This window comes from Squalius cephalus (genome assembly GCF_949319135.1).
Source record: "Squalius cephalus genome assembly, chromosome: 23".
Lineage (NCBI taxonomy): Eukaryota > Metazoa > Chordata > Actinopteri > Cypriniformes > Leuciscidae > Squalius > Squalius cephalus.
The window spans coordinates 17004058-17026566 of record NC_137144.1 but is presented as its reverse complement, the minus strand read 5'-3'; the positions used below and the strand labels follow the sequence as shown (position 1 = coordinate 17026566).

Sequence of the window (22509 nt, the reverse complement as noted above, 5' to 3'; positions counted from 1 at the left end):
ATGACAAATCAATATACATCTGTTCATAGTATTTGGGTCTATCTAGAAGAGCAGATGTTCCAGTGATTGAGACAGAAAGAGGATTCAGACGGACTCACCAGTGGTCTTAAATCAGGATGTGCCAGGATATATCCATTGTTTGTGATGAGGAAGGCGTAACCATGTGCTCCAAGCTAAAAGATACCACCAATTAGCATCCATACTTTCATATTTATTTATTCATATCAGCATTTGTGGCTGTTCATTGAAATGTCTAAAATAAAAGCATCCAAAGTTATGGGTCTGATGAGTCTGAACATGTCGAAATATTTATGTAAAGTCACAATTTTCTAGAAATAATTTACCAAGAAAGAAGCTAAATTGATATGTGATAATGTGACATTAGATTTCCAATTATATTATACTATTACATTCCAATTATTATATATATTATTTAAATTGTAAAATGTTTATAAAACATGTCAGCATTTGTTGTACAGCCTTTCATCTGATCTGATATAAATAAACAAAAAAATATATATATATTACAGTGAGTATTTTCATCATTGTGAATTATGAGAATTACACAGAGAACTCCAGAGAACTATGATAAAGAGATTTTGTGAGGTAAATGTGCTTGTTATGAAATGAATGTCAGAATATAAATATAAATTTAATATAAAAATATAAAAATATTTTATAATCCTAAAATTTGTGAGGTAAATGTGCATGTTATGAAAATAATGTCATAATATAAATATAAATGTAATATAAAAATATGAAATATGTTATGCTCCTAAAATGTGTGAGGTAGATGTGCTTGTTATGAAAATAATGTCATAATATAAATATTATATAAAAATATAAAATATTTTATGATCCTAAAATTTGTGAGGTAAATGTGCTTGTTATAAAAATAATGTCATAATATAAATATATATTTAATAAAAAACTATAAAATTTGTTATATTTTCATATATATATATATATATATATATATATATATATATATATATATATATATATATATATATATATATATATATATATATATATATATATATATATATTCTCTTTTTTGATTTTGAACTGAAATATGATGTGGACATGTTTCATATTTAGTTCCAATTAACAGCTTGTCACCCACTAATATTTTACTGAAATCACAAATAGCACCTGTGGTATATATATATATATATATATATATAAGATTCAAATTATTATTATATATCTAATAAGTACATTATTAAGCTTCAAAGCTTCAAACTTCACTAGCAACCCAAGTGGTGGCTTTCTTGTACCTTATATCGCGGGGCAAGTTTCATAACTTCCAGCAGGGGGACGTCAGTTCCCACCACTCCCAGCAGAATGCCATGAGAAAGCGTTTCTTTCTTCTTACTGAACACTGGCATAGCCACTGACGTCATGAGCAGCAGACTGTGAGCCTTGCTTTTGAACAGCTATGGGAGAGATTTGAGAAAAAGCAATTTTGCATCTTACACGTTGAAGACCAAACATTCAGACTGCACACAGTTAAAATCAACATGAAATCAAAATGAACCCTATTTACCATCCACATGCACATTTTTCACGATCAAAACAATCCCAAATGAGTAAAATAAAGCCTCACTTTACTTTTATTTTTGTTTCACTTGGAAATAAGTCATTACAGAAGTAAGATGGGTTGCAAACCACATTTCATGTTGATTTTAATAGTGCAAGCTAGATCATGCCCTGAAAAATGTGATAAATGATGATAAACAGTAGGGGGCGCCCTAAAACAAGAAGTCCTACTATGCTGACCAGGTTAACAACTACATTATACTCTGAGCACAGGCTAAATATCTAAAGTCTTCTATTTATACATGCTAAAATACAGTGAAGCATGTTTTACTGTCTATAAGAGTTACCTCCTTAGTGTTAGGAAGCTGTGTGATAGAGAAGATGATGGCGATGAATGGGAAAGAATCACATTAGTGCAGTGATATATGAGGAAACATGACACAATACATATTAGCACACGTTTGGGTCAAAAAGCACAAAAAATCACATTGAAATGAATTATGAACAGTTGGAAAATGAGAATTGGGAATTTCTGAGATGTGAATTCAAGCTGATTTTGTATTATCAAATTCTCTGGTGTTTTTCTGATTGTTTTACTCACAACAGTGTCCATATATGCCTCGGTCCAGATTATGTCATGGTCATGGTTGATGACCATTGGTCGACTCAAAACATGAAGATACTCCATGACGTTCTCCTGTACGTCAGCCAGTGTAGAGACGTGAGTATAATATCCTGTAAATATAAAATGTATGTATACGATTTTTGCATATTTTCTTGATGGAAAAAGAGCTTAATGAACGTGCAGCGCAAAAGGAGAATTTTTTACCAATGAACCATCTGCTCTTATGGTTCCAATATGTTGATTTATAAAGAGTGAAATTATAATGAGTGGAAATGGTGCTTTCAAGCTTCCAAAAAGACACAAAAGCTTGATCAAATGCTAATGCACTATATTTCAGGTTTACTAAGTTGTGTGATATTAAGTTAGAGTTATTACTAACTTAAATATTCACCAGAACAAATCAGGAACAAATCTAAATGAGTTTTTTTTAAAAGAATCAGTTGATCCAGTTCACAAGAATCATCTGTTCTGAATGGTGCATCAAAGAATGCATTAATGAATCATTCATTAACTGGACATTTGATTAGTAATCTGACCTAAATGATTCACTGATAAATCAAATTGATGTCTGTCTTGAGTTCAATTCACTGAGTTGACAGCTCACTGGAGGGGAAGATTAACAACTCAAAAACTATGATATGGTTTCAGAAGATCTGAAATACTGTACAGCACGAGTCATATTGAGAATTATACTTTTATGGTGCTTTTTTGTCCTTTATTGAATGTCGAACGTTTCAATCTTGTGTTCTACAGAAGCAAGAAAGTAATACGGAATCACATGAGGGAGAGTAAATGATTGAATTTTAATTTTTTGGCTGACTACATACCCTTATTGTTGCAGGCAATCCATTTGGCGTTTTCTGAGAAGGTCATATCTCTGCCAATAAGGTAAGTAAAAACCCGTACCTGAAAACATGACATTTTATGTTACTGTAGTTTGATCATTGTTCCTTTGGAAATATATCCATCCATTTTTTTTGTTCAATCAAGACTCATTGTCTTAAAATCGGTTTATGAAGACATTTTTCCAGAAGGTTCTCCAACAATTTTACAGAGCAGTTTGCAGATTTTATAGATGCTGTACGTCATATGTTACAGCCTCCGTTCCCTGTAGAGTGAGCAGATTGTGTGTTACCTTCCTGTCAGGCCAGTTGAACTCTTCAAACACTGATTGGAAATCTTCCATGGCTCCGTCTGTGATCAGCATAATTGCTTGGTTACATAGGCTGCCCTGACCATTTGCTCTGGCCTAGGAGACAGGAAGAAGAACATGGGGAACATGCAGAGGGTTGGCATCGTATGCAGTTTTGTATGTTTATGTGAACAAGTATTGTGAATGATACTGACATCAGCGAGGATGCGGAACGCCTCCTTCATGGCTTTTTTTACTTTAGCCTCTCCCTTCACATGGAGTTCATCTATAAGCAGCTTGAAATGCTGAAAGGAGAGATGGGATAGGAAAAAAGTGAGGATTTTAATCTTTTACACTTTCCCCAAAAATCTAAATCTCAGTATCTCATCTGCTTCTCCTCGGCCAGTGCTGTTATTGTCAACTAAAATGAAAGCTAAAACCAAAACTATTACAAATAGTAAAAATTGAAAAGAAAAATTGTTTATGAATTTATTTATCAAATCTTCTTGCTGACTTCTTTTTAAAACATAATTTTGACAACTTGCATGTCTTTTTCCCAGATAATAACTGACCAGTGGCAATAAAAGGGTTAAGATTTAGAGAGATCGTTCAAAAATGGGACGAAACATAAGATCAAGTTCATCTGAGCCGGTGGGACAGGGATCTCAGTGTGTTGAGTATTTCTTAGAGGATCTGTGTCAGAACCTTGAGCAGATGCAGAGTGACTTAGACAGGGAATGTCATTACGAGCTCTACTGACCCATCAACCTGTATTAAGTCCCAGTCTGTGAATGCACAGACCTGTCCAACTGTCCTACACAATTTACATGATCCTATCTGTGGGTATTTAGAGATGCACAATAGTATGGCCATTTAGTGCGCTCAGGGGTGCAGAAAACGGTCTTTGAATTATCTTCATTTGGGGTCTTTTCTTCACAAACACTGATATGTGAGAATATTAGTGATTAATTAATCAGCTTATCATGTAATTAATTCAATTAAAATAAAATAAAAATGTGATCAGTTCGTGGCATTATCAATAAATATAAATATATGGTTTATTTCTACTGCATGTACAAAACTGCCTGAATTTTGATTTCACTAACAAAATAGTATTACGAGAGTGATCCAAAGGATGAAACGTGCTACCTGCAGTAATTTCACTATCCGATCGCACTATAATTCTGTATCCAACTGTAATTCCAGAGATTAGAGTATGTCCCTACTTGCCCTCTGATACATAACAAGCAAAAAAGCTGCACATTAGATCAAATCATGCACCCGCTAGCCCATCACATGACTAAAAGCAACAGGATGGGGATGGGCCTAGTTTCACCGTCAAAGCTACAGCCTAGTGTCCCTTAAAAAGAAACACCATTTGTTTCAGTGATTGCTGAAAAAAATTCATTCGAGTGCAAACATTCACTTCTGTGAAGCAAGTCATTTTTAAAAATAGTTTTGTTTTTTTATATTTAAATGTACTATTTATTTTTAATATATATATATATATATATAAAGAGATATGAAGAGTTCAGATGCAAAAGCCTCTAAGTGCCATCTGAAATTTTATTCTAGAATGATCATTTTTATCAAGCTCGTATATTTAAGTTCAGTAATTTCACTTAAATGGCAATGAAAATGACCTATTAATTGTCATTTAAGTGAAATTACTGAACTTAAATATACAAGCTTGATAAAAATGATCATTCTAGAAGAAAATTTCAGATGGCACTTAGAGCCTTTTGCATCTGAACTCTTCATATATACATTTATTTATAAGTAACTACTGTATAACCAATAAGTAAAACAGGCACATGTTGATTTCCCAAAAAGTGTACAAATTTTAACACCAGCCTGACATTGCGACATTGGTTCAACCAGTGGGATGAGTTTGGGCTGGGACAATCTGTTTTTCCAACCAAAGGCAGATGGAGGGATTGTTTAGATTTGATTGAAATGAGAGTCGCATGGAATGAAAACAGTTCAACATAAAATTGCACAAGACCTAAATAATATTGAATAAAATATAATAATTCAGAGATATAACAACACGAAAAAAACAAATCTAATATAATGATAAAGATAATAAATAAAACAAATCTAAATAAATTATAGAAAAGAAAATAATAATGTAACTCCGTGTGCGAGGCATACGTGAGTGCATATGAGGGAATGGTAGGGTGCCGGTATCCTGCGGTGCCGATTGGAGTCATTGGCTTAGTTACTCAGGCTCAAGTGAAGTGGATAATCGACTTACCTCGCGGTTGTCCAAGTCTGCCTGCACCAATGTTCCCTTAAAACAGGGCTCCACGTAGCGGACATAATCAGTGTACTAAGAAAAGGACGTGCAAAATTTTACAATGCTGAGAAAATGAGAAAATTATGCTATATGGAAAGCAAAGTGTGTTCTTACTGCAATAACATTGACAAAGTCATTTTCCCCGAGCGTGTCCAGGATAGTGTTGATGGTGTGTTTGGCAATGGTCATTTTCAGACCCTTCATGCTGCCGCTGACATCAACCACAATGATGATGTCCTTAGGAGAGGTGGCAGCCTGGATATACCTGCGACAGAGAGAGAGGGTTTTCTTAGAAGTTTGCCTTATTCTGCGTGACCATACTCTACATCCATAACTAACTTGCCAACTATTAATAAACAGTACTTAGGAGTTTATTGAGGCAAAAGTCATAGTTAATATTTAGCTACTAATGAGAATTGGACCCTAAACTAAAGTGTGACCAAATTAATATAGGAGTATTATGATTATGAGAGCATTACGTTACAGGTTTTTATGATTTAGTTAAGTTTGTGAATCAGTTCAAACTGTCAGGTCTTGTTTTGGTTCATGTTTCATGTCAGTCTGGTTTCATGTCTCTGTCATGTGATCCTGCCATGTGTTCCCATGTCTTATGTGTCATGTTCTGATTGGTTCATTGTTTGATTCTGTAACAGGTGATCCACTGGAGGCAAGTTGTAGAACTCAAGTGCAGTTGATTAATACTCTTCAAAAGCAAGATCAAACATAAAACAAAGGCATGGCATGAAACTCAAGACATGGACATGGTGCTCACCAACAGTGGTTACAGGGAAACAATACTTGACAAAGTTACAAGGCATACATGAGGGCTTAAATAAACCCAAGACTAAGGACTGGACAAGGGACACCTGTGAACAATAAAGACAATAAATCAATCAGAAAATGACACATAATACAAGGGAACACAAAGCAGGATCACATGACTAGAACAGGGGATTACATGACAGAGACATGAAACAAGAGTGATCTGAAACATGAACCAAAACAAGACGTGACTCAAACTGTCCATTTCACTGATTCAAAACTCTGATTCATTGATCAGAGAGTGTGCATCATCACTCAACAATGTTCATAGATGTCCTTGCGTGGCACTTAATACATATGAAAATATTTAAGTAAAATATATATGTAGGTAAATATTGCTGTTTAGTACTATTTTTGTATAAAGATATATGAATTTAATTAATAAAATATTAGATTTGAATCTTTACATTTTAATCTTTCACTTTGTGAAAGAAAACATGGATAATATGCCTATCTATTATTATATTTTATTATTTTTACTGTTTTAGTTACAGTATTTCACAATTGCTAAAACATTAAACCCCATTCTCTGAACCCAATGCTCAGTGGCCTAAACCCATTTGTCGAATCAGTCACTCTGTAGGCAAAACCTTAAACAAGTTCAGGTAGTTAAGACACTGTTTGCAAATCTCATCCACTCTTTTTGCAAAACTCTAAACACATTCTCACTCACTAAAACACATTTTGCACTGTGTTGCAAAATGGTAAATACATGTGGCAAAAGTTAAACACAACTACAACACAGCTGTCATCGTTTACACACAACAACTCAAAATTGTTCACACTTGTTTCTAATGATGTGATCAAATCAGTTGTCTAGAATATAAGCCAGTTCAGAGTACACAGGGGGCCCAGGTACGTTGAATGTTGATTCCAACAATGGATGGAAACAATGTGAGAGGCAGAGGAGGACGAGTTCGTGTAAGAGGTGGTGGATGAGGAGGAAGAGTACAAGGACAACGAAGAGCAAGACCAAGAATAGTAATTTCAGATCAAATTCGGGCAACTGTGATAGACCATGTTCTAGTTCATGGAATGACAATGAGGGAAGCAGGACAAAGAGTACAACCCAATTTGAGCAGATTCTCTGTGGCCACCATAATCAGGACATTCAGAGAAGAAAACAGGTAAATGTATTGTTTTTCTAATTTGTGCGACTGAAAGTTTACTGTATACATTTGATACAGTACATCAGTTTGTCAGCGGACTGGGGAAAAAAGAAAAAAAGATTTACAATACATTTTACATATGAATGTGATGTCCATTACTATTGTTACTGTATGTATACATTTGTAAGAGCATTTTCCCTTTTGTAGAATTGCAAGACTACCAAATGAGGGTGGAAGGACTCCTTTGTTCTCCCATTAGCAAGAGGCTCTCATTGACTTTGATTTTGCAACTGCACAATATTTTGTGTAATACGCTTTTCATTTAGAGTTGTCTTTCTTCTTTGGGCTTACTTTATTTTTATACTGAAAATACAGACATTCAATACTGTATTACTTGCAGTACTTACAGTATGCAATATATTTGCTGTACTGAGTTGTGAATTATTTACTTTTATTTATGGCAAAATTATTTTCTATATGCAATAAAAAAAAAATTTCTCTGTAACTACATGCCCTGGACGCTGTGTTCTCAATTTTTTATGTAGTGTCTAATGAATGCTGATGAGTGTTTAGATATTGACTGGCTGTGTATATGTTTTGAAAGCATTGTTTGATTTTGAGCACAGATCAAATGGTTTTGAGGCAAGTGTTTGATTTTGCCAGAAGAGTCAGAGGTTTTGTGAATTTAGTTTAAAGACTGGGTTTTGTGTTTAAAGTTTTGAAAATATGGGTGAAGGTTTCAAGAAATGTGTCTTAGCTATTGTGAAATACTGTAAACATTAAACACTAGGGATGCACAGATATGAAAATGTGGCCAATACCGATAATAACCGAGAGCCTGATTACAAAAACAAGTCTTATTATTAAAAGCCACGTCCCACGTCCCAAGCACACAATTATAATGTTCTTATTATAATTTTATGTACCCTATATGACCGACTTGTGCTGTGCATGTTGCACTTAACTGTCCTTTTTTGAAGTATTTCAAGCAATTCAAAACCATCATAGCGAACAGTGCACATCTGAAGTGTCTATCGGCTTTACAGTTTTTCTCGATTGCTTAAACACTATAACGCTAGTTACGTATGTAACTGTGGTTCTGTGAATTCTAGATGACGGCCAGAGGCAGTGTAAACACTATGGATAATCGCTGCGCCAGCTAAGATAGGTCGAGTAAATATACCAACAAAGTCACGTTGCGTGACGTATGCTGAGCCCTGGAGGATTATAGGCTACAGTAGCTCAGCAATCTACCTCGGTACGCCTTTCTCGCGCATTCCGAGTGACTGAGAACTCTGGCGGTCATCCAGAATTCACAGAACCACAGTTACATACGTAACTAGCGTTCTGTTTCATTCTTACTGACCGCCAGAGGCAGTGTAAACACTATGGATGACACATACCAACATAGTCATGAGGAATGCCACCCACCTGATGATTTAAGGCCGCTCCAGAAGAACCGCAGAACTAACGGCATGATGAGCAGCAACGTTGACCTTATAAAACCGGGCAAACGTGCATGGAGAAGCCCAGGTTGCAGCAGTGCAGATATCCACCAGGGGAACTCCTCTAAAAACAGCCCATGAAGATGAGATGGCCCTAGTGGAATGGCAAGTTAGTCCACAGGGCAAAGGTCTTCCTGCTGCCTTGTAGGCCAACGTAATTGTCTCCACTATCCAGTTCGACAACCTTTGCTTCGACACTGGAGCACCTTTCTTCACACCACCATAGCAGACAAATAGCTGGTCTGACTGTCTAATCTGAGCAGTAGAGTTCACATAATATTTCAAGGCACGGACAGGGCACAAAAGTTGGGCACTTGGATCAGACTCTGAAGAAGTCTGAAAAGAGGCCAGTTCGATATGCTGATTTATGAACTGAGGAAGAAGAACCTTCGGAAGAAAAGAAGGATTTGGTCGTAGAACCACCCCGGAGTCATCCGGTAACCAACGCAAACATAGTTTGTCAACAGACAGTGCGTGCAACTCACTAACTCGTTTTGCAGTAGCAATAGCTAACAAAAAAGAAGTCTTCAAAGACAGCCATTTAATGTCAATGCTTTGCAAGGGCTCAAACTGGGGTGAGCCCAGGAAATCAAGCACGAGTGACAAATCCCACACAGGAAAATGAGGATTCCGAGCAGGGTTCAGACGGCGTGCACCCTTCAGAAAACTGCAGACAAGACTGTGAGAGCCAAGAGAAGATCCACCAACTGGAACATGATATGCAGAAATAGCAGCAACGTACACTTTCAGCGTGGAAGCTGCTTTTCCTTCTTCCAGTAAACGTTGAAGAAATCTTAAAATACTCGGAATGCCACACGTTGCAGGAACGAGTCCTTGTTCCTCACACCATGCAGAAAAAAGCTTCCAACGAGAAGCATAAATCTGCCGTGTGGAAGAAGCCCTAGCATTAGAGATGGTGTGAATAACAGCAGGATCACAATGCTCCAGGGAAGGGTTTAGCCCAATGGCCAGACCCAAAGCTGCAGACGAGCCGGGTTCGGGTGCCAAACACTGGCCTCCAGTTGGGAGAGGAGGTCCTTTCTGGGGGAAGCTTCCAAGGGTTTCCCGTCAGAAGTCTCAGCAACAAAGGAAACCATGGTCTGGCTGGCCACCGAGGTGCCACAAGTAACACTCTGTGTTTGCGCAGGGAGATCCTGTGCAATGTCTCCCACAACAGAGGGATAGGAGGAAACGCATACAGCAGGCAGTTCGGCCATTCGTGAGACAGTGCATCCTGGCCCAGAGGACTGGACACTTCTGTCCTTGCAAACCATAATCGGCAGTGGGTGTTCGTCTCTGAAGCAAAGAGATCCACCTCTGCTCTTCCAAATCTTAGCCAGATCTCCTGGACTACAACTGGATGAAGCCTCCATTCTCCTGGATGTACTTGATCCCTGGAAAGAGCATCTGCTGTCTGGTTGCATACTCCTGGAATATGAGCTGCTCTCAGTGAAGCGAGTCGTGGCTGACACCATGTCAGAATCTCGTGAGTCAACCGTAGAGACCTGCGGGATCTTGTGCCGCCCTGGTGGTTCAGATGGAACACTGTTGAGGTATTGTCGGACCGAACGAGAACATGGCGGCCTGCCAGAACCGGCATGAAGTACTTTAGGGCCAAAAACACCGCCCTCAGCTCTAGCAGGTTGATATGTTCTGTGGCCTGGATCGGTGTCCAACGCCCGCAAATACCTCTCCGATTCCACGTTGCCCCCCATCCTGTGAGGGAAGCATCTGTTGTGACCAACTCCCGACGAGAGGAAACAACACCCAGTGTCACCCCCGCCTTCAGAAACTCTAACTGTCTCCACCGCTTCAACGCACATATGCAACGGTGAGAAATGATAACCAGTCGATGGCGGTGCCTGGTGGGATCTAGCCGCAGACTGTTGTTCCATAACTGGAGTGGTCTGAGGTGGAGTAGACCCAGGGGGATCACCACAGTAGCCGCTGTTAACATGCCTATCAGTCGTAGGACCACCTCGTACTGTAAAGACACTCCCGGGCGAAAGCGAGCCAAAAGTTGCAGAATGTTTGTCACACGTTCCTGAGACAGGGTGGCAGACATTAGACAGGAATTCAGGGTCATTCCTATGAACGTAGTGGTCTGTGATGGAATCAGACGGCTCTTTTTCTCGTTCACAGAAAACCCTAGCTTCTGCACATGACTCAAAAGCATTCTGGAGTCTTGTACTGCCTGCCGCTCTGTTGGGGCACAGACTAGCCAGTCGTCCAAATAAGGAAGGATGCGCATACCTCTCATCCAAAGAGGAGACAGAGCTGCGCTCACACACCTTGTAAAGACGCGAGGAGCAAGGGAAAGGCCGAAGGGTAGTACTTTGAATTGGTAAGCTTGATTCCGAAAACTGAAACGTAGAAACTTCCTGTGATGTACAGCAATTGGGACGTGAAAGTATGCGTCTTTCAGGTCGACACTTACAAACCAATCGTCTGCAGTCACAGACCGAAGAACGTCGGCTGTGCGCAGCATTCGAAAAGGAAGGACCTTCAGGAACAAATTCAGAAACCTCAGGTCGAGAATTGGACGGAAACCACCGTCCTTCTTTGGAACAAGAAAATATGTTGAATAGAACCCGTCTCCCTGAACGAGGGGATGGACCTTTTCTATGGCTCCTTTCTCTAACAGTGAACGAATTTCCAGAGAGAGAGCCTTTGCGCGAACCGCATCTCTGACAATTGTAGGAACAATTTTTGAGAATCCGGGAGGCCGGCGTCGAAACTGTAGAGTATATCCCCTGCTCAGAGTCTCCAGCACCCAGGGGTCTGCTGTGTTTGATCTCCAGTACTCCAACTGATCTATAGAAAAACGATCGACCGCCGGCCTGACTGTCTCAGGCTTTATGTGTGCGATTTTTTGTGTTTGCGGGGGGGCGCTGACGGGGTCCCCCTGGAAATGGTCGATGAGGTGGGCGAAAAACTCTTGCATCTCCAGGAACACGAGGTCTTTGAAGGGGCTGTGACTGAGGTGTAGCGTGTCGTCGGAAACGTTGCTCCATTGGGGCATAGTGTTGTCGGGTCTGAACCGCTGGCATCCTAAACGTAGGGTTGCGCTGCACCTGTGTTAGTTGGCGAGTGGCTTCAGACAATTTAACTCTTTTTTCTAACAGTTCCGGAACATTTGGACCGAAAAGATGCCCGGGAACAAAAGGAAGGTCTCTCAATGTCTTTTTACAGTCCTCCGGCAGTCGTGCTTGGGCAAGCCACACCTGACGGCGGGCAGCCAGAAGCGTGGCTGTTAGATTACCCAGTTCGCGGGTCACATGGCCTGTAGTCAACAGAGCAGTTTGCAGAAATTGTGAAACCGAGGGATCCGCATTTGCCGGTTCAAGCATACTGGTGGTAGCAAGGAGTAACTGGCAGATTGTATTTTCTGCTCGGGCAATGTAGGCAACTGACTCATATGCCTTTTTAAGCAAGGAATCCGTACGACCGCATTGCGCACTGGGACATCGTACGTTCCCACGTAGAGCCTCATCAGGAGACACCACCAAAGCTGCCACAGGCTGCTCAATTTCCGGAGCGCGACCCACCCCGATAGAATCTGCTCCAGCCATGGATGCTAGCATTCGAGCAGTCTTTGGGCGCCGCTTAGGCGGACCAGAACCGGTGAGAGCATCTGAGAATTCAGCCACAAAATCCTTACATGGTGGCATGGCAAAAGAGGTTGAAGCTGTGGTCTGTCTGAAAAACACATTTGTTTGGGCAGATTGTGCAGGTGACTCATCAAGTCCCAAACGAGCAACTGCCATTCGAAGCACAGCCAAAGTATCATCGGAGGAGGGCTGGGCCTGTCCAGACGACTGAACAGACCCCCCACTAGACCCCTCTGCTGCTGGGTAACCAGTGAGAACAGCCTGAGGTGAAGGTTGTGCAGCAACCTTCAAAGTATCCCCATGATCGTGAAAAAATGAATCTGAAGCACTTGTAGAAAGCACATCGAACTCAGAATGATGGGAAAAACAAGGGGAGACAAGAGACTCTTCCCGACTTTGAACATTTTCATCCTCCTGTGTCATCTTTACAGGCGGAGCACATGTGACAGGCTGAAGCGAGTGAAGCAGGCGTTTCAGCTCCGCCATCTCAGAAGAAAGTGCCGATACCGTCATAGAAAGTGAGCCTTTTTCAACATGTGAATGTACATCGTCTCGCGATTTGGCCTTTTTAGATGGGAGGGGAGCATTAGCTGCCGCCGAGGCACGGCGTTTTCGAGTGCGCGAAGGGGCTACATCTACCTGCCCAAGTTTCACCATTGAATTAGGGTCTAACTCGGCAAGACGGAGCTGTCGTTCCGACATAGGCAAAAGGCTACAGTGCATGCACGGGTCCGTGAGAGCCTCTCGCAGATGTTGAACGCCCAAACACGACGGGCAGATGTCATGACCGTCGTCAGGGAGAAGATGATTAGGGCACAGCTTACAAGCCATTGGGAAACCAGTGGCGATCGAGCTGTTAGCCATCATTACTCGCTAACACCCTCGGTGAACCGTAAGGTTAAGTTAAGCGGAATGAAAATAATAATAAATAAATAAAATAATTACCTCGGTGAACCGACAGGTAATATTCAACAAGTAAAAGAAAATATTAAGCGTTTAAAATGGTCGGCGGATAGAACCGAGGAACCATAAAGGTAAAATGCATTCGAGGAAAGAAAACAACACTCCGAGAAAACGTTACGTTAGATCAACGGGAGACCGTTAATATAGGTGCAGTAAACACACGCCACCGGATTGCACCGAGAGGCACAAAGTGTTACCGATAAAGTGATATAACTCACCAAGTGTTGTAAAGTAATCCAAAATCTTGTAGATGCGCGCTGTCACAGCTTGTGAGGACGAATCTCGCTGCTCTAATAAGCTGCACTTGACAGCGCGAAAATATCCAATCCAATACAATGAATAGAACCTATCTCAAAGAGGCGAGAAAGCGAAAGAGGTAGATTGCTGAGCTACTGTAGCCTATAGGCTAATCCTCCAGGGCTCAGCATACGTCACGCAACGTGACTTTGTTGGTATATTTACTCGACCTATCTTAGCTGGCGCAGCGATTATCCATAGTGTTTACACTGCCTCTGGCGGTCAGTAAGAATGAAACAGAACCAGGCTTTTGAACTAAAATTTCAAAACCATAACACCATTTATCAAAAAGCACACCCATTTCACTAAACTATAAACACTATTCCCTGTTTTGACACATGAGTCAGATTTGTTGAACTGTCACTGCAAAACTCTACACACAAATCCCTTCATTTCTCATTGCCTAGACCATGTTGTCATTTAGAAAGCACTAGCATTCAAAATTGTTCACTCAAGTTAGCACAGCTTCAGCTCAGTTAGCACACAATTACCCAAGTGGAAACACTAAGAGTCAAAATTTAGCACACATCAATCAGATCCTTCAATAGATATATAAAAGGGCCCAAATCAATTTATTGCATTTTGGAACAATGGATCCAGAAAGACATGAAGGAAGAGGGATAAGAATGAGGAGGAGGAAGGGCAAGGACAAGAAGACAAGCAGTCTCAGATGAAATTCAAGCCACTCTAGTTGCCCATGTCTTTATCAATGGTATGACTATGAGGAAGGCTCGGCTACAAGTAAGGCCAAATTTGAGTCGCTTTACCGTCGCCTCGAGAACCTTCAGGGAGGTGTGGTGGCAAACAAAATTCTATCACTAAATAAGAGACAAACATTTCCAATAGTCTTTGAGGTGTATTTGAAAAGGCCAGCAATCGTACAGTCACACAGAGTGACACAGAGTGTGACCGCGAAGGGAGGGCTTCCTTTCTCCTTTATAGTCTTGACTCCCAGAATGTTATCTTTCTAGGTATTTCAACCATATGTGGAACATTCTTAGACGTGTCCATCATATTGTATCCTTGAGTGGAGGCCCTCCTGTTACGTCCCAACACTCTTTACCATTCCAATACAATTCGAATTCCATATTAGAATATGGTTTGTGTGTGCTCTTTTACTGTCATATGTTGGTCACACACATCTTACCGTAAGTAAATATAAAAAAAAAAATAGAGAAGAGAGTAAAAAAAAAGAGTAAAAAAAGAGAGTAAAACAGACAGAAAAAAAATGTTTTTGTGTGTGTGTGTGTTTTCTGTGTATGAATACAAATGTGCCAATATATCCACTGGTTGTGTCTTTTGTGTTCATCATGTGAAAAGGTTTGTGAGGGTGGGAACCACAAGCAACATAACTTACCAGTTTTGGAAATGTTGTTTTGAATTTATTGCACCAGTGTCTTAGACTATGTTGTAGTGTGTGTGATTTTGAGGGCTTGTGTGTCCTGTCTGAGGGCAAAGTTTGGTTTTTCAGCAAGAATGAATGGTTTTGAGTGTAGAGCTTCATTTTGACCTGAAAATAGGATGTTTGGGGAATTGGGTGAGACGTTATGGATTTGTGTTTATAGTTTTGAGAATACGAGGCATAGTTTCAAGAAATGTGTTTAAGCAATCGAGAAAAACTGTAATATCAGCTAAATTTTCTTATCGGGCCGATAACGATAACATTAAAATGGAACATCTATCAGCCGATACCGATATGGTGGCCGATATATCGTGCATCACTATTAAACACTTTTGTTGCATCTGAAATTGAATACTTCCCTAGTATGCGAAAAACAGTACGCCAACAGAGTAGTATGTCAGAATTCATAGTTCCCAGATGACCTACTTCCAGCGAGATTCTGAAATGCGCATTCGATGGACACTTTACTATCCCATGAGGCCACGGGAGAGGATTTATGAATGGCAGTGAAGCCACACAACTGACACTGGTAGGTCACATGATAATGACAACATGGCAGATGTAGTATGTCCGGATTACATTCTTACACATTCATATTATATAGAACATACTTTTTTAACGGTCGCAAAGTAAGTTCAAATTCAAATGTAGTACCTAGCACCGTTTATGTTGAACTAAAACAGTACATTTTCTTTAGTTTAACATCATCTCATCTAATTTCAGCACCATTCATCTCTTTGGCAAAAACGGCTCTGAAAAACACATTGAAAAAACAAATCACCATTTTAAGCCATTTTAGAGCAAACGCATAAATATCCAAATGTACTGTATATAAGATACTTTCTCATTTTCTCAGTCCTATATAGGGCTAGACAGTCACAAACACAATGATGACGTACATCCAAATCTGTCTTGTTTCAAAATGGCCGTGTCTTAGTACTGGTGTGTTTATTCAGATTCATTGCAATCACTTGCCTTTGTATAAACACTCACATATGGAGCCTGTGTCAGTCCTACTAACCTGGCTGTTGAGCTGCTAACCACTTAAGAATGAGATTAAAGTCTTTCACTGGTATCAGAGCCTAACTGAGACACAAGCAGACATTTGGGTGGCATCCACACAGATAATCCTGCGTTGCACTCTGGGTCAGGAAAATACCTGGCTGAATCCAAGTCAATTGGCATAGATTTCATTTCATATGAATGAATCAACCTCACTACATTGCCAAGCACTTGGACATGCAGGAGGTCAAATGTTTTAGGTCAAATGCTTTACTTTGTCTCACCAGTTTCTGTTTCTGCAGTCGAAAGCAACAACGCCATTAGAATCAGGGGTCCATTTGATTCCTAAAAGGTACAAAGACAAGCAAAACGAAATGTGTTTTACATTAATAATGCACATTTTTTTAGTCGTTGAAGTTGTAGGACTGATCAATATGAAACAATGTTACTGAAAGCAGAATTGATCAAACCTGGATAGAGTCTGAAGAAGCCTGATGAGCTGCCAAAATATTGCCAAGTGAGTGTGGGATCCTTCTGGAAGTTACTGATGAAGATGTCGTTCAAGGCCTCTGACATGTACACTCCATTAAGAATGTCCGGATCTGCAAATAAACACGACACAAATTAGTTTTAGATGTTTAAATATTGCATTTGCACAAAATAGGCATCGAAAAGTTCATTGTTAATAATGTAAAAAAAAAAAAATCTTAATTTCAGTTCACACCGTTCAGAATATAAATGCAACCATCATATATAGAGTTAAGCACTCAAATCATAAGTGAAGTTTGATACAATATACTGACTCTTTTTTTATACTGAATTTTAATTGTTAAGACAAAAGTTAAAAATAACAGTGTTTTTCATTGATTAACCAGTGTTTAAATCTAGGGCTGGGTATTGACACAAATTTCACAATTCGATTCGATTTCGATTCACAAGCTTGCAATTCGATTCGATTCGATTTCGATTACGATTCGATTCGATTCAATATCGATTATTTTGGATATCAGGTACAATACATTGCAAGTTTTCTCAAGGAAAACAAATCTCTTAACTATTATTGTAAACTATGGGAGTCAGTTGTTGCCTATAGGCTTCATTAGCCAACTATAATATTGGTAAAAATTAACTGATTTGTATACAAACACTTAAAATACACTTTTATTTATTTTTATAATAATAAAGATATATGAAATTATATACAAATTTTAATGGTGGCTGTCATAAAAAACTTTCCAGATATATTCAAACATGCATTAAATATTGAAGCACATTAAAAATTATAATGAATATGTAATATGGTGCATATACTTAACAAAATGCTCCTCTCTAGAGTTAATTTTTCTAGCTGACTAACGAGTTATGGTCACTGGATATGGTTTTTCTGAGGAAATGACGTTACATGACATTGTTTACTAACGTCTTTCCACGGTTGAAACACTGATTGAGCGATTCTATGTGACATGATACGGACTTCGATAAGTTTTACTCTATCTTTTAACACACTTGCAGATGCTCATTCATGTTTATTTCGCGCTGTAACTGGTATTAAGGCGGAAGAGAAGATCACGTGCGCTCCGCGCTGCTGCTTCTCGCCAGAGCGATCTCGCCACAGCGCCAAAAACGGTATTTATGTTTTTGAATTTCGTAAGAAAATGGACGTAATTTGAAATCTGAGACTTTGTTTCATATCAATAATAACAAAGCACAAAGATTATTGCGATTTATTGGATGGGATGCTCGAAACAATGTTCCATTCATTCATCAACTGAAAACAGGATTACTAATCGATTCTTGGGATTTAAGAATCGATATCGTTTCGTAAAAATGAGAATCGATTAAAATCGAGAAATCGATCTTTTTTACCCAGCCCTATTTAAATCAGATACAAAGCCAGTGGAGATTCTCATCATTGCTATCATACCTTTGTTGTACACATTTGTTGGAACTTGGATGTCACTCATTAAAGTGTTGACTGATAGCTTGTTGAAATGTTCATTCTCCTCCAATGGAAATTCGCCTCCAAGTTCAATGAAATTTCCCTCTTCATCCATAGTATTCACCAATAATGAATTATAGTAGTCAAACTGATAGAAAAATATAACAAAAAAAATGACCATGCAATAACTGTATTTACTTAATTTAATATATGTATTATATAAATGTACTATTTATATAATCAAATATTTAATATATTTTAATTATCTATTTATTTAATTAATTTCAATTTAATAAGTGATATTTATGCCATAATTTTACAATCAGGTTTACATACCAAATCATTTTTATTTTGATGATTTTTTACCTTTAAAGATGCATTAAACTCATGATACAGGTCGGCATCCTCAGCTGTGTCTGCGAGCCTCTGAGGAAAAAGAGAACAGTATCGTTTCGATTCATTCTTATGAGTTAAAACCAAAGTTCCACACAAAATAACACTAAACTGTGAATCAGAGTCTTAAAAATTAGGATAAATCTAAAAAATAAATAAAAAATGAGCACCTTACACTGACCTTCACAGACTTCATCTTGCTGCCAAGCATTCTCTCGATTTCTTCGGAAAAATCCAGCACTAATCGAGCTCCATCCACGTCCTCTATTCTGATGATGGATTCAACATCTTTGAGTTTCTGGACAAACAGAGAGAATGGTTTTAGCATTTTGATTTTCAAGAACAATTTGTTTTTATTTATGGAATATATCCAATGGTTCTCCTGATTGAACATGCAAAAAAGAAGGCAGCAAGAAACAGTCATTATAATTAGCTCATTTATTTTACTGACTATTAATATGACAAAACATTTTTTTTTTAAATAGACTGGGAAAGTTTACAATTTCATTGATATTTACCTTTTGTAATAGAGCAGCTCCTGAATATTTTGATGCAATGGCATTGATTTGCTCTGAAAGGGTGATGGCCCATCTTTGAACCCTAGAGATACAAATAAAATTGAATTGAGTGTTTACCCAGAAAAATATATTCTAAGAATGTTTTGCTCACGTTCCCATTAAGTTATGAAAACTTTATTTCAGATTTTTCCATGAATGCTCAACTTCTTTTAAACATTTTTTCTTGGTTATATAAATGTTAAGGGAACATTCCGTCTTATAATTTTGCAAACATGATGAGAACATTATTTTTGAATGATCTATAAATATTCTGAAACTTTGAAAGAAGCTTGCCAGAACGTAGCTAAAGTTCTGTGAACGTTCCCTGTTGGCTGGGTAGGTACACAGTAAAGAATTTAGTTGCAATACCCCTGGTAAACTTAAAATTATTAAACAAATGTCTACATTTGCCCCCCCCCCCCCCCCCCCCCCCATCTGTCGGTCTATAAATATACAGAATTGTCTTAGTTTGCAGGTGGCCCATAATCACTTTATAGGATTCCAAGTAATCTATTGATCTCTGACCATTGACAGTGAATGGAGACTTTGCAATCCAAACTCAAACAATCCTATACATTAAGTACATATGAGGTCACTGTAAATGATATAAACTCCACAAATATACATATATATAATAAATATACTATAATAAAACACCTCTGCCATGCTTGAGTTAGCATGACAGAGCATATCTACATTGTGGTTAGTCATATAAAGAGCCTTGTCAGCATTTTGTCATAAGAGTTGAGATCTTGGTCAGTCTGTCTAAACGTCATCAGGCTTATGTTGAAGAATCTCTGTTGACCTTAAGGAGTCTGGGATCATCAAGAGGGCTAGGGGAATTGTGTTAATAGCTTGGCAATGTTGCGGATACTGATACTATTACAGCGAGGGAAATCAACAGGGAGTCAAGAACAACACAACAGATTAGGAAGCAACCATGAAGATATTTTTTTTTCCCCTGCATAAGCAAAATTTAGGAATAAAAGTACAATATGGTGCTGTATAAAATAATTTATTTTAAAACAAATTGTACTTATTCAATCAACTTTCTTTTCATTTAAGAATCCTGGGGAAAGTCACGGTTTTCACAAAAACATTAAGCTTAATTAATAAGAAATGTTTCTTGTGCACCAAATCAGCATATTAGAATGATTTCTGAAGGGACATGTGACACTGAAGACTGGAGTAATGATGCTGAAAATTCAGCTTTGCAGCACATGAATAAATTACACTTTAAAATATATAAAAATAGAAAACATTTTTTTGAAACTGAAATATTAGTACTCTTTTTACTGTATTTTTGCTTAAATAAACACAGCTTTAGTGAGCATAAGAGACTTCCGAACCTTTAAAATATATACTAATTATTAATAATTATATTTTTAATTATTGATGACTCTATTTTTTTTTTTAAATGCAGTGGAACAATTTTGTCCTTGAATTGTTGTAGTTATATAAATCCAAAAAATCTAAAAATAAACATTGGGATTAAGGTCAAGAGAAAAACAGTTTTCAGCAATAAATCCTTAAAACACAGATGCACTGGCCTGAAATATGCTCTGTGTTACATGCTGAGCTGGTCTAGTACACATACTGTTATAAAACTATAATTTTTATGCATGAAAATAACGTTATCAGTACTCAAAAGCTCAAATCCAGTGATATTCCTTCGTGTACAGGACCTGTGGCCTGCATTGCCATCTGAGAACGAGCTGGTGTGATCCATCAGTGTATCACCACTTCAAGTCAGGACATTAACCTACTAGTTGACAATGTCTGAAAAAATTTAAGTCATAATTTGCTCACTTTCATGTTGTTCCAAACCTGTATGACTCTTCCACGGTGGACCATAAATGAAAATATTTTGAGTGTTTTTAATGGACAAAAAATGTCTTTATAACACATTATGTTATGCTCTACAGAAAAAAAGAGTCATAAAGATTTGAAATGATATGAGTGTGAGTAAATGAGGACAAAATTTTCATTTTTGGGTGTACTATACAAATAGTTTACATACTTTTCAATAATAATTAAATTTATTTTATATTTAAAGTCATATAATCATTATATAAATTATACAGATAATAATTATATAATAATATATTTCTGTATTAGTAATGAAAGAATTGTGCATACTCAACCAAATTATCTTGCGTCTCCACCTTAAAATATTTTCACAGCTGCTTAGCTTACGTATATCGCAAAGTGTCTGCCATCTGCTATTGCACTGAACGACTTCCAAGCCTCATGAGAACTGAATTTTACACCTCAACAAACTCAGGGAATCAGGGAATTACTAAAAATGAATTTCACTTCCTGTCTTCCAATGTGCATGAAACTGAAGATGGCACAGAGCAAATTAGACCCGGAAATAGTCTGTCTGGTCTTACAAGCATCTACCAAACCATTGATAAAATAAAACAGGACAGTAACACAATAGAAACAAAACAGTCTCCTAATATTATATCATCAATGGAAGCATTTACCCAAAAATACATCAAACAAGCTCAACATCTATTGTTTTCACTGAAAATCAAACCAAGGATGCCTATAAGAATAAAACAGATCAAATTAAGGTGAATCTTACGTTTCAGGTGGAATCTTCATTTGTGCATGTGTAAAAATACACAGCCAGCATGTGTAGACCATGAGGAATGTGACCCAGGAAGACCCTCTGATATGACCCATGATGCTGACATCTATGCTTAAGAGCAACATCTGTATGGTGAAGTCATGAGAAGACGTTTCAAAGAATCCACGACTCCAGTAAGACGACTAAAACCCAACTTCCATTCCACTCACTTCCATTCATGTTGGCCTAAATGGTTTCGAACGTCTCTTACGACCCTTCTGAGCTCCTCATCAACTGAACTTGCACATCCAAAAGTTCTTGGAGGGCCTTGTGATCCACGACGGAAGACTTCTAATCATGCTCAGATCTTCCAGAAACTTCTCAAACTCCCATTGGGCTCCTTTGAGTAATCAGTGCTTCTCATATTTGGGATGATACCGATAATCCAAATAATCCACTTAATGCTATCATTAAGTCCTTCTTCCTTCTTGTTAAAATCAAGGCAAACGTGATATCAATATTTTAAGATTCTCTCCATCATGTCATCTGCAAAGCATCACATCTGAAAGGTGTTCTCCAAAGTTCCATGGTTCTTGGCACAAAATAATCCCAGTTATAGTATATGAATCAAACGAAAGGCAAGCACAATGCTGCAGTTGAGATTCACTTCCAGAGCATGCAATCCTCCATCACCCAATTTACAGTATAATCCACTTGGATTACAATCTCTCCACAC

The 22509-nt window shown here is 38.2% G+C and overlaps 1 protein-coding gene across 2 annotated transcripts in view; it reads right to left on the bottom strand.

Annotated features, from left to right (window-relative positions):
* cacna2d4b (calcium channel, voltage-dependent, alpha 2/delta subunit 4b) overlaps positions 1-22509 on the bottom strand; it is a 40997-nt gene extending 18488 nt beyond the window's left edge. The window contains exons 1-17 of one of the 2 annotated variants that reach the window (XM_079859591.1): positions 22004-22509; positions 21789-21919; positions 19160-19241; positions 18823-18939; positions 18615-18674; positions 18234-18396; positions 16780-16911; positions 16594-16654; positions 5713-5863; positions 5557-5631; positions 3515-3604; positions 3303-3416; positions 2995-3073; positions 2144-2277; positions 1890-1907; positions 1281-1439; positions 99-173 (exon numbers count right to left, since the gene is read on the bottom strand). In XM_079859591.1, coding sequence (XP_079715717.1) covers positions 99-173; positions 1281-1439; positions 1890-1907; positions 2144-2277; positions 2995-3073; positions 3303-3416; positions 3515-3604; positions 5557-5631; positions 5713-5863; positions 16594-16654; positions 16780-16911; positions 18234-18396; positions 18615-18674; positions 18823-18939; positions 19160-19241; positions 21789-21919; positions 22004-22009 — 1647 coding nt within the window. In that variant the 5' untranslated portion in view covers positions 22010-22509. The other variant, XM_079859592.1, reaches the window with a different exon arrangement.